The sequence below is a fragment of the Pholis gunnellus genome (genome assembly GCF_910591455.1).
Source record: "Pholis gunnellus genome assembly, chromosome: 10".
Taxonomy (NCBI): domain Eukaryota; kingdom Metazoa; phylum Chordata; class Actinopteri; order Perciformes; family Pholidae; genus Pholis; species Pholis gunnellus.
In genome coordinates this window covers 3,181,027-3,194,758 of record NC_136537.1, presented here as the reverse complement: position 1 = coordinate 3,194,758, position 13,732 = coordinate 3,181,027, and the positions used below count along the sequence as shown (strand labels likewise).

General features: G+C 40.9%; 1 protein-coding gene across 1 annotated transcript; it reads right to left on the bottom strand.

Moving 5' to 3' along the window:
- Nucleotides 1-2,033: 2,033 nt before the first annotated feature.
- Nucleotides 2,034-13,420, bottom strand: atoh8 (atonal bHLH transcription factor 8). Its single transcript, XM_079168088.1, has 4 exons — nucleotides 11,591-13,420; nucleotides 10,612-10,767; nucleotides 8,322-8,513; nucleotides 2,034-2,589 (listed from the first exon to the last, which is right to left on the bottom strand). The coding sequence occupies exons 1-4, from the start codon at nucleotides 12,233-12,235 to the stop codon at nucleotides 2,584-2,586; spliced, it is 999 nt and encodes a 332-aa protein (XP_079024214.1). The 5' UTR covers nucleotides 12,236-13,420; the 3' UTR covers nucleotides 2,034-2,583.
- Between the last annotated feature and the right edge of the window lie 312 nt (nucleotides 13,421-13,732).

Genomic DNA, 13,732 nt, shown 5'->3' with positions numbered 1-13,732 from the left:
AGAAGACTGTCGTCTATTTATAGTGAGGTTTAAAACACGCATATATTATTTTGGTGGGAAAAGGGTTTAATACCCTTATACCAGGTACTGTATAAAAGGAACTTTGCGGCTCATAGGGATGTGTTGTCAACAGACTAGAATTCTACCTTTTTTGCTTCATCTTATTCTCTCGCCCATTTGTCTGTATTAGAGTAGCAAGGTATGATCTCAAGTACCTCCTGCCACCAGTGTTGTTATTTAATTCATTTTCCTGAATCATTGGTTATCTAAGATGACGACTGTAAATCCTTCTGCTGCTGAGCAGCCTGCTCTCTCTGCTGAGCCTCAACAACTCTTTTTCTTTCTGCTTAGTGACAGATTGCCATCATGGCTTTGAGGTTGCGTGTTGCCAACACATACTTTATTGAAAAGATTGTTGCATCTATGAGCAGTTCGTCACAAGTAAAAGTCCTCTGCTACTTTCATGACTTGAGATGTACTACTCAGCCTGTGAAATCAGTTGTGTAATGTTTTCTGTGGCTCTGGGGGAGCTTGGTCAAATCTGGTAAAATAACACTGATGATCAGAAGATCACAGCTGTGAGGAGGTTGTGGTGTTTGAAACACATGGGCAATAATCTATGGAGGAAGACAGTGACGATAGATTTTGGCATCAAAAATGATATTTGAAAGAGTTCTCTCCTCATTATGCAGATACATTGTTGGGGAAAATCTAAATGACTAAATATAATGTGTGCTTACAAAGCTTGGTGTCCTTATGTGTCCTTGTTGTGTGAACATCCTCTGACATTAAGCGCCACAGCTGTTTAGTCTATCTGAACACTCAGCACTGCTTGTAATGGTAAATAAAGTTGTAGACGGCGTCAATACTTCATGGAGTCTTCTGATTATAAAAGTGACCTTTGTACTAGAACCAATTGTTAAAGTGTCCAGATACTTAGAATATGCTGTATTAAGGCAATTTGTGTGTGTTATGATTTTGTGACGTATTGCCTGTGACACTATATGTTTACTTGGTATAAATATCCGAGGCTCGGAGACAGATCTCCGAGCAGCCTTGATCCATGTATACTGTATGTGAATCAACTCTGTCTCCTTCTTTGCAAAGAATAAATGTCCTGTTTAATGATTGTTACCACGGCTCGAGTGAATTTTTCCTAAGATACATATACATATATATATATATATATATATATATGTATATGTATCTGCATATATATATATAGATTTTAGATCAGTGGGAAAAAACTGTCATCGTAAAAAAACTGTGAAAATAGAACAAAACTATTTCTAATGCCAGTGTTTAATTTTTTTTCATTGCCAATACAACTTTTTTCCTACACAAGTATCTCAATGCCAATGTTTCCTTTTTTCAATGTCAAAGTTGACTGTCACAGCTTCAGGTTCTAATGAAAGATGCCATCAAGTTGTATTATTAGAAATCCGGTGGATCCAGTGTCTTTTTTTCACTAGTCCCCCACCTTAATAGAGGTGCACTGTAGTGGCCCATTAACATTTGTGTTATAACAGTTTATTGCGGCCTTTAAAGGAGCAGTGTGTACGATTTAGTGGCACCTAGTGGTAAAGTTACAGATTGCAACAAACTGAATTCCTTTCACTCCTTTTCTAAGCGTGCTGAAGAACTACAGTGGCCTTCAGGTAACAAATAGAAGCAAACGTCTCTCTCTACAGCCAGTGTTTGGTTTGCCCCTACTGGGCTACTGTAGAAACATGGTGAATCTGTGGAGTGAACCCATTCCCATGTACAGTAGATGTGAAGGGATCATTTTATTGCAATAAAACCCTTGTTAGTTTCAGATGATTATATACGAATAAAAACATGGTTGTGAATATTATATTCAATTTCTGCCAATAAATCCCCGTAAAACATACACACTGTTCCTTTCATATAAATACATATAGAGAGAAATATAATGTATAGTAGTTTATTGTATTAACGTAGTGTTTGTGAAAAATCACAATAGTTAATATGTTTTCAATAATTTTTATTTGTACTGAATAAACATAGTTGGCATACTTTGAAATATAACAGGATTATAAACTATAAAACATCTAGTATTAAAACTGCTTAGTGAATATACTGCTTGAACTGCAGTGACTGTTCAAATGTTCTGTCCTCATCAAACTGATGTTGTGTTAGAGCTTTTTACACCTGCGACCAGATGAGCTTCATGCTCATGATGGTTTGTGTTCTCAGGAAATACATTCTTACATACATACTGACGAGGCAACAGTGGCTCCAATGCAGAATTGGAGAAAAGTAATGTAATGTTATTAGCTGTATGCATAGTTGAGTGGAGGTTGTTGCTGAGGGATTCCGCGGGCTGATCCTTGAAGTCCCTTTGTCTGTTTGTCAGTTGTTGTCCGTGGGCCTTTCCACAACTCCACAATTCCACCTCAGAGTCAAGTATTGATGCTCGTTATTAATGAGTGGTGAACAAAAGTTTCACTCCTTCATGTATCCACTTCCTCAGCTTTCCTCTGATCCTCATCTCGTCAGTATTCTGCTTCCCCGTTGCTTTGTCAGAGGTTTACATGTTGGGCCGGTCCTCTGCTCTCAGCTTCACTCCTGAAACACAGAGAGGAATGAGTCCTTCAAAACAGTCTGAGCTAAAAGTTGGGAGATTGACGGCAGGCTACTTTGATCTCAGCTCCATCAGCTCCAGGTTTGTCTATCTGTGAAGTTTTGAGGGAATTCAGACTGTGATTAGGACGTTTACACATCATACTGTGACGCTGGAGCTCATCAGGTTATTTATTATTGGTAGTATAACGTCATACAACATCCACAATATTAACATCACTTACAGAATGCATATTTGCAGTGAAATTGAAATGACAGAAGTGTATCTGTGGCATTGATGCTGTATGAATGGACTCAGATGATTAGAGGGCTGGAGGCTATGTTGTTCATTCTGAAGTGGTTAATATCATGGTTGAAATCTACAGGGAACAGAAATACACACAGTAATCACTCCACATGATAAACTTCAAAGAAACCCTGTCTGAAGGGAAATGTATCAAACAATACAATACACAGAAATCAAATATCCACAAATAATCAAAAAGTATGCAAGAAAATAAGAATACAGCTTTTCTATCCATCTATTTATGCTGACTAGATAACTATACAGTCCATCCAGGAAGTATTCACATCTCTTCACTTTTTTCACTTTTTTTCATGTTGTTGTTTGCATACATTTTTTTACGCATCAACCTTATGGAATTCATCTTTCTTCACGAATCTGTACAGCGTTTCTCTTTCTTTTGTACAAGGCCATAAATGGCCATTTTTAAATGTTTTAAATGTTTGTACAAACATTTAAAAATGGCTAACAGCAAAAAGAAACAAAAGAAAGAGAAACGCTGTACAGATTCGTGAAGAAAGATGAATTCCATAAGGACAAAGCGACAACAGGATTTTACAAAAATAAATTATTATTATAGAAATCATTATTACTTATGCCCCTGTGAAATATCACAGGGACATAAGTATTCAGACTCTTTGTTGTGACAGTTGGAATTTAGCCTCCTGTTTCTTCACCTTGATAGGATTCCACCTGTGGTCAATTCTATTCTACATGTTTAGGAGAGACACAAATCTGTCTGTAGAAAGTCTCATAGCTGACAATGTATATCAGTAAAAAACAAGCCAGGAGGTGGAAGAAACTGACTGTAGAGCTCAAAGACTCAAAGGATTGTGTCGAGGCACAGATCTGGTGAAGGTTACAAGAAAACACGGAAGCATTAAAGGTTCCAAAGAGCACAGTGGCCCTCATAATTCTTTAATACAAGAAGTTTGGAACAACCACGACTCCTTGGAGGGCCTGAGCAATTGAGGAAGAAGACTTATGGTAAGAAAGGTGACCACAAACTAGATGGTCGCTCCACATATCCTGTGTGGAAATGAGAGAAACTTCCAGAAGGACAACAATCACTGCAAACCTCTGCCGATCTGGCCAGACGGAGGCCTCTCCTTAGTGAAAGATGCATGAAAGCATCTAAAGGACTCTCACTGTGAGAACCAAGATGCTCTGGTCTGATGAAACCAAGATTTAACTGTTTGGCCTCAATTCCAAGCATCATGTCTGAAGGAAACCAGGCACCATTCATCACCTGCACAATACCATCCACATGGGGAGGCATGGTGGAGGAGCATCATGTTGTGGGGCTGTTTCTCAGCAGCAGTGACTCAGGTACTGACCAGGGTTGAGGGAAAGCTGAACAGAGATATTCATGAAATCCTGGTCCAGAGAGCTCAAGACTTCAGACTGGGCCGAAGGTTGACCTTCCAACAAGAAAATGGCCTTAAGCGCAGAGCCAAGACAATGCAAGAGTGACTCTCTGTGAATGTCCTTGAGTGGCCCGGCCAGGACCCGGATTTCAATTCAATCATGTTCGATTAAGTTCAATCAGCTCTGGAGAGAGCTGAAGATGGCTGTCCACCTTTTCTTGTTTTCGCTTAGCCAGTATGGAATATTGTAGTGTAGACTGATGAGGGAAAAATAGATTTAACGAAATTTTAGCATAAGGCTGCACCATATAAAAACATGAAGTGATCTGAATCATTTCTGAATGCACTGAATATAGTATGAAGGCAAATCACTGTCAAAATCCGAGAGCGCAAATGAGATCCATGCATGTGCTTATTTTACTTTGACGAGCGCTTTTATATCACTCAGCGAGCAAAAGTCGCTCGAGAAGCTTAAACCAGTTCGCTCACGAAACTTTATTCTGCTTGCTCTCGAGTCTTTTTTCTGCTCGCTGGCGAGTAGATTTTCTTTTTGACAGTAAGTGGGCGGACCCAGTCTCCCTTGTATCTCTACATCTAATTGGTTACAATGCTCGTCTTTGGATAAACCGGATATCACTGACACAGACGTCAGGGGGAGATTTTCAGATTGCTTAAAGTACATTTTGCTGATAATAACATACTTGACTAAGGGTTTTAATGCAGGTATTTTAATCGTAGTGGATTATTTTTTCATCAGTATGGTATTAGTACGTTTACTGCAGTGAGGATCTGAATACTTTTTCATCCACTAACTACTTGTCAGTGATTTAACAGTTAATATACAAACAGTGGTCCCTAATCTTGGCTCCAGATCTTTGAGCAGGTCCAAATTGTTGCTCATATTATATACAACTACATTATATCTCTTCTGTAAACACAACAGTATGATTAAATATGATCGCATCATGTTTTAATCAATTAAGATCAAAGAGTGTCTTTGAGCTGTTTGTCACAGTTTGACTATCAAACACACATCGTCTGTAATAGAATGATGGAGTGAATTCAAAGCAAATGTAGTGGCAATGTAGTGGAGTAGTGTTTAGTGGCGGATTGATAACCACCTCTAACAGACCTGGCGTCTGTGTCAGAGTGATATCCGGTTTATCCAAAGACGAGCATTGGGACCAATTAGATGTAGAGATACAATGAAGACTGGGTCCGCCCACTTACTGTCAAAAAGAAAAACTACTCGCGAGCGAGCAGAAAAAAGACTCGAGAGCGAACAGGTTTAAGCTTCTCGAGCGACTTTTGCTCGCGCGAGAGTGAATTTTGCTCGCGGAGTGATATAAAAGCGCTCGTCAAAGTAAAATACGCGCGCGCATGGATCTCATTTGCGCTCTCGGATTTTGACAGTGATTTGCCTTCATAATATAGATCTATCTACATTTTGCACTTGTCCCAAGGTGTTATTATTCCAGTTCATGTGGATGTGTATACAAAAGAAAAATTGGGAGATGTATTACAGAAAGTAAGTATTGCAATGCAAATGCTGCTTGTAGTTGAGGTCAGTACTTCGGATGTTTGGATGGAGCGCAGTGAAAATCATGTTTCTGAATCTGAACACAGGTTTAAAATAAATTTTGAATGACAGGAACCAAGACACAAACTGTCAACACTTGAAGTGATATACAGCACGGTGAGAAAATCACACAAGATAAACACCGAAACATTCAGTGAGACCACAGAGAGGAGTCAACTCTAACTTATTCATTTATGGGGAAAAGTTAAAAAAAGCAGGAGGAGTGTCACTACAGAGCTGTAGCCATGCTGTTTATCGAGGCTAACATTATCCTAAATATCTTGTTAAGCTCTGAATAGATCACAGCAGTTGGCCTGCCCAAGCAGACACATTTCATATTTAAGCTAATTTTGAGCAGGAAAATGTGCCAACATAAACTATGAGATTATGTGTACAGCGCAAAAAATAATAATGTAGTGTGAAGAATACTTCTTTCTTCACTTCAACTACAATGTGAGTAGTGGAAATTCTTAGTGTTGAAATGAGTTCCAGTTGGGATATTTGGGACCTCAGGTTTATGGTGGAGCAAAAATACAAATCACAATGAAGTAAAAAAAATATATTTTCCTGCCAACTGTGCACACAGACTCAGTGGCTCTGTCCCCCCCCACCCCCCTCAAACACACACACACACACACACACTACCCCCCCCCCCCCCCCCCCTGTCTTTCCACCAGCTGCTGATGTCTGACAGGCTGATGATGACTGTGTTTTTTCCCCTCCTTGTTTCAAAGTATGTTGGAGCAGATGGCCTGGAGAGGCAGAGTGGGGGAATGTGTTGGAGAGACTGCTGGGGAATGTGCCAAGTGTGTGTGTGTGTGTGTGTGTGCACGTTTGTGTGGTTTCAGTTCGCGTGCCTTCTCGCTGCCCTCTGCCCTTCATGGCGCCAGCTCCACTTCCCTTCCATTCTAAACATCTGGTGTCTGGAACTTTGAGAACACACACACACGCACACACACACACACACACACACACACACACACACACACACACACACACAATGCAGGCATGCACACAGAGAGAAACAGCCAGCAGGGAAAAAGCCCTCAGCTAGTTAATATCTAAAAGAGCAACATGACTGCAATAGTGTGAAGCTGGATGTGAAAGCAGAACACTTTGATTGTCTCATAAATGAAAATCTTCAATCCAAGTCTGCTCACTTTAAAATATATTTATTTACTAAGGGTGTTGAATGTGTGTGAAATTACATTTTATCCCTTTTTGTAGCAAAAAGTAATGCGAATGTGTTCTTCAAATGTTTTGAAAAAAGGAAGAAAAAAAGGAAGAAATACTTTAATGTGCTACAGCTAGCAGCTAGCCTGCAAACTGACGTTAGCAGTGCACTGTTCCCTGGTGAATGTTTGTTTGTTGGCTCGTTCAAGAACAAGTAGTGTTCATGTTTGTAAGTTAGATAAGAAGGAGACTTTAGTTAGAAAGCTAATGTGGGTTGTTGGCTCTTGTGTTATGTAGCTGCTGTCTGGCTCAGTGTGATAAAAACGTTGACATTACTGCTTCATACACACACTACTGCACAAAGGAAGTGTTTGGCAGGTGATACCATACCAACCTAACCTTTAAGAAGCTCTTAAAACAGGGAGAACTGTGTTTTATTTAAAGTTACTACAAGGAACGTTTAATCGGTTAAAAAAACAATGAAATACTGATGCCTCTATTAGACCTACACAAGTAACCAAGAGATGCAGCAGCTGCTCAGTGGGTAGAGCGGGTTCTCCTTTAACCACCAGGTCAGGAGGTCAATCCCCAGCCCTATAGTCTGCATGTCAAGTGTCGTTTGTGATATTTGTGATGCAATATTGGTTCCTGTCATCATTTTTCTCTTTTCCCTTTTCCGTCTTCTCACTTGTATCTTTCATCTAACATATAGTTGACATGCATATTCATGAACCTTATATGAAACGCCATTTCATCATTTATCATAGGTTTGATGTGACTTAAAAGGGGACATGTCATGTTCAATTCCAGGTTCATACTTTTGGGTTTCTACTAGAACATGTTTACAATCTTCAATATTAAAAAAAAAATGTTTTTCATACTGTCTGTCTGAGTATACCTGTATTCACCCTCTGTGAACTGTGTTGCTAGGCAACAGCTTGGGTCCATGCTTACTTCCTGATTCACACACACTGCAAAGGGAAATTAACTGGGACAGATTCAGAACGTTTCAGGTTATTTTTCCATGGTTGATGGCGGAAATAAATGGTAGACAGTTGAACAGCTTCCAGGGCGATAAGCCACAGCCCCTCTCCAGCACGTTAGTTCCTGGCAAGTAAGCGCGGCGCAAATTACGCGATTAACACGTGTGAAGGCGGCATAAGACATAAATCTCTTGTTGCATTTGTCAAAACAACAGGTGAAGAATGTGTTAAGTCTGTACCAGGAGTGGGTCAGAAAACAGTGACTGAAATATGATCAAACATAATTAAAGCTGCGAGCGAAGAGCTGCGTGAGAGAAGGAGTGCAGTCTCACCTTCCTCTTCTTGCTCCTGCCCTCGGCCTGCAGGGTCCTAGTGCACTGCTCCACACACTGAGAGAAGTTCAGACTGCCGTGGTCGGGACTGTAGTCCAGATCAGCCAACTGAGCCAGAGACAGGATGTAGTTGCAGGCTATACGTAATATTGCCAGCTTGGATAGCTTCTGCCCATAAGAGTAACAAGGCACCTGGAGAGAGGAGCAAATAGAGGGAGTTGGGAATACAATTTTTGTATGTCTCTGCAAACCACAGATATGTTGGATGTGGACATTTTTGCAGCGAGTGACGTAGTCCAACGAGCGACGCACTGAGCAGGTGATGTAGTATATCAAGTCCCTTTTATGAAACATTATTGAAAGTTACGTGGTATAATAACTTTGAAATTTACGTGGTATAATAACATTGAAAGTTACGTGGTATAATAACATTATTAAAAGTTATGTGGTATAATAACGTAGACTAGTGAGGAGGACGATGTCTATGATGCATTATAAACATACTTATAGTGAGTTACAATCTGCTTATAGCAATGTTATAAGCACTGACAAATATTGAAAATGCTTTATAACAATAATTATAACAACACATTATAAAGCACTTTATATAATATAATACTTAAGTGCTGTTCACTAACTCGAGGATCTATTTGTATTATAATTCTCATAGTTGTAATAATTATCACTTTTATAATACATTATAATGTGATAAGTTATCTAAGTGGTCATTCTTTATGTATATTGCAATGACGATATTATCTGGGATATTAGAGGGAATTATAATTTCACATTATTATCATAATTATTATATTAAGACCTGTATATTAGGATGAGCAGACTCCCATTTCCTGAGGAAGCTGAGATCCTTGGACGTGTGCCAGTGTACTTGGCTGTAGCCTGCTGGGGGAGCAGCACTGAAGCCGGTGACACCAATAAACTTAATAAACTGATTAAGGCTGGCTCCTTTCCTGACCATCCTCTCCACTATAGTGGACAGACAGCGGAGCTCTTTCCCTGATTCAGACTGATTCAGCTTCACTGGCGAAAGCACCAATACAGGAAATATTTCCTCTGCAACACCTCTCCTCTGTCTAACAGAAAACTCTCAGCTAGTTTCTGTCAGAACCAGTAAGCTCTGTTTCTGCACATGCTGAAATTGCACATTGTTTTTCTCTCACTCTACCTCATTTAATTAACATTTTAAAAAAACTGCAACAAGTTTGCAAACTTATGTCTTGCTTTGTTATTCTAAGTTTATATTTTATATTCTACTTGTGGTTTCTTATATCTAAAGTGTATTCTAATATATTCGTTATACTGTGTATTCTATAGATATATATATCTGGTGTTGATATGTATATTTACTGAAATGCTTGAATAACCTGCTGCTGTAACACAATACTTTGCCAATTTGGGATTGATAAAGTACATTTCTTTAAAAAACGTACCAACATGATTATGGTGTGATTTTTGCAGGGATCTATACCAAACAAAGTTTTTCTTTAGTCTGTAGAATCTGATGTGTAGGCCAGGACATCTCTGCAGCCCACTGACAGAAATCTACCTGCCCAAAGTCAGTTATTACTTACCTATACAAACTGTTTTATTTATTAGTGGTTATGAAATAAGAACACAAACTTATTGTCACTCACTTTTTTACCACTTGCTCGATTGGGCAAGTGAGTTGCTAGATTTACTAGCACAACGTGGCATTTTACTTGCTCATTGTGCTCAACTGTGTTGACACTGCATTGCCGGTTTGAGAAGCTGAGAGAAAGGAAATACATTTTTTTAAAGTTTTTATTAGAAATGAAGAAACGTATGGTTCTTTCAAGTTTCTATCAGTTTTGGGTGGCAGTGGAGTTTTATCGTATGGTGGCAAAAGATTTATGAGGCTTTGTGTTCTTATAAGCAAGACTACAGCAGTAAACTGATCCCATCAGCCTTACTTTTTAAATGTGATCAGACGAATCTCTTGTTGGCGCTGGCCCATACAGCTGCTCTGCATGTGGCCATCCTGATGTTGATCTGCTATAAGAACATTATACAGAGCTTTAAATGAGAAACTAAGTGTATTCACTTCACTTACAGACCGACAGACTGTAAGTGAAGTTTTTATTTCCTGCAGTATATTGGCAGCATCTGCATATTGAGGCCACCTTGAACATATTTACTGAAAGCCAAAACAATGTATGTGATCCTGCGCAATGTTTGTGTGTACAGTATGTGTGTGTTTGGGCTTGTACGTGTGTGCGTGTGTTGTGTTATCAGTATAAAACGTGAGTCTGACCTGTTTCCTAAGGGCCTCAAACGCAGCACTGATGGTGTGGACCCGGGTTCTCTCTCGGGCGTTGGCTAGAAGCCTCCTGGTCTGCTGGATGGCTTTGACCTCTGGGACGCGGCCAGGTCCATCAGCACTCCCCCCAGCCCGCTTCCTGGGAGACTCCTGAGCGCAGAAGGACATTTGTTTTTCCGTTTCACCGAACAACAGCACCATTTTATTGAAATTATTATTGAACTTGTCCTCTGGAACAGAGCTTGTAACCCACAAATCCCTCATAGGGTTTTTCCACAGGACAGCAAGGTTACCTTGCATTTCCTATACCTTCTTCACAATAAAATCATCCCACCAGTTCATCAGTGAATTGTTGTTAATGTGAACAGCAGCAGTAGGAAATATAATCATGAATATACCCTGCTGGTTTGGCGCGCCATGGCTGACCCAGGCCCATGGAAAAACCCTATCAGAACTACGAGGCAGCAGTTAAACCTTCTAACCAAACCCTGATTAACACCTCACCATGATCAACCTCAGGATCATCTGCACCGAACTACAGCAGATGATTCAAATTCATTTTGAACAATTCAATGTATTGTTTTTCCTTGTCATTTTGTTAGAAATGTGTTACCTCATCATCTCACAAAGAGGTAAAATGCACTTAATTCTAGCAGTATTTACTGATTAATACATATATATATTTTCAATTAAGGGCATGTTTTTAAATCTCTTGTTTTGTAAGATATTAAGTTTACTATACACATACATGTCAATGGGATTTAATTGTTTACAAATTCCCCCCTGGGGATGAATAAAGTATATATCTATCTATCTATCTATCTATCTCTATCTAATACATTTAGCTCAAATCAATTAAAAATATTGCAATTCATTTTCAGTCGATTGACTAATGATGAATTAATTTGAGCTCTAATTCCATTACATCAATATTTCTCCACGTTATTTTCTTCATGACACTCCACACATTCACCTCAGGTGACTGGTCCCGGGGCTCCACATACTCGTGACACTGGGAGGTCTGGGAGGCTCTCGGGACAGGCAGAGCTGAAGTTTGGGGCTCCAGGGAGAAGGCCTGGTGGTTGGGTGAATGGCTGTGGCTGCTGCTGGATGATGTGGACAGAGGGAAAGTGGAGCAGAGGCCCAGTTTGAGTCTGTTGGACAGAGGCTGGGAGATGGCAGTGGGCCAGTGGGAGATCTCAGAGCTAGAGAACGGAGAGGCGGGTAACTGGGACAGTTTGGAAGTGATGGCGGGCACGTTAATGCCGATTCTCATGTCTATGGCGCCGCTCTGAGCTGGAGCCACGTTACCTTGTGGTAGTCCGGACAGCATCCCCGTAGTACTGGCCATCCCCTCTTGTGACATCATCAGCTGTCTCTGTAGAGGATCTAACCTGCTGACATTACACGCCTCTGTCTGGGTGTCATCTACCGAGTTCACATCCGACATGTTCTCTGGGTAGGTGTTCATCCTCTCAGGCTCAGGGCCGCTGTAAAGCCTTTTAGGCTCCCGAGACTTCCTCTTGAACTTCTTGTTCGTGTCTGGCACAGAGATCAGCACTGGGTCTTTGTTAATGGATCTACTCCAGGTATTACTCAGTGGATGAGGGTTCTTCATTTTCCGACAATTAGTGTAACTAACAAGCTGTTGAAGTGAAATGTTAACAACAAATCTAATTTCAACTGTGCAAAATGCACTGCGTGTCTCGAATGCAAAATGATTCAATTCCACAAAGTTTCACTGTCATCTTTCACAATGTTCACCTGCTGGCATTGGCTTCATTACTGTAAAAAAGTAGTAGGGGACTTTTATGTTTCAGACACAGCTTTTGGTCCAAGTCTGTCTGAAAGTTTCCAACTCATAATGTACTCAACCAGTATGAGTTAAAAAAAAAAAAAACTTCCTTCCTGACAAACCTTCAGCTGCCAACAGCGTAACACAAGCTGTTCAACTGCACTGACAGAAGCTGCACAGCCGTGTGTGTTGCTTCAACTTTACCAGCAGAGTTTCTGTGGCTCCACTCTGTCTGCATAGCAGCATCCTGAATAATCCACATTAGTACACAAAGCTGTGTAACATCTGCTATTCCGCACAAGTGGCCCCTCTGGTTCCAGACTTGCAGGGAGCTTTCCTCAGCTGTAAAGGTTTCTCTCTGTGTGAGCGGTCCAGGCGTGTGCCTCAGAGTTGGGCTTACAGTGGAGCTGTCTGAGCGTGGCTCCAGTCAGTCTGCATAGCAGTACTGTGAATAACCCACACTGACACACACACTGAGCACAGATCGGCTGCAGCAGAGCCGCAGCTGCTGGACAAAATAATGGGAACAGCACATGAACAGGATGGCAATTCTTCATGGGCAGTTTAAAATGCTAAATGCATTCACACTGACCAGTTATGTAATAATGACCAGATCAAAAACAGACAGTCACAGTACACAAGTTTTCAAAGCACCCAGAGGAACGTCAGCTTATTGGATCTTATTCGGAGTTACATAATTGATAACTTGTCACGGGCTGTCAGGAGTGTCAACATATGAAAGACACAGAAAGAGTTCATGTCCCCTCAAAGCAATAGTTTCTAAACTCCACCAAACCAGACAGCTTCTCCCAGATGAACTAGTCCCCTACATGCAGCCCCGGCACCGATACATCCCGGAGTCTGTGGAGCTTCGGGTCCCGTCTAGAAGAAACGCTCCGGTATCGCGCTGCCACTTCAACATGTAAAACGGATACAGTAAGTTGCTGCTTATCCCGATAGTAATCTTTGTTTTTGTCTTTGTTTGTAAGTCCAAAGAGCTGTATCTTCTGAGCTGACACCGGTAGATCCTCTTCGTGTCTCACGGGATCCTGCTTCTCTGCGCGTGCAGCATTCAGCCTGTCGTTGGTGGACCAGATAGCTAAATGGTTACAAAGCGAAGCGGGCTCGCGCTCGTCTGCTGGCGTCTGACTGGCTGGAGCTGTCTCGAGGCTCAAACACAAACACATGCACACAGAGAGGGAGAGAGGGGGAGAGGGGGAGAGAGGGAGAGAGAACGAGGGAGAGGGAGAGGAAGAAAGAGAGAGAGAGTATTTGTACATTTGTTTTTTTTAGTTGGAGCCTTAGTTTCGAGAGTGTATT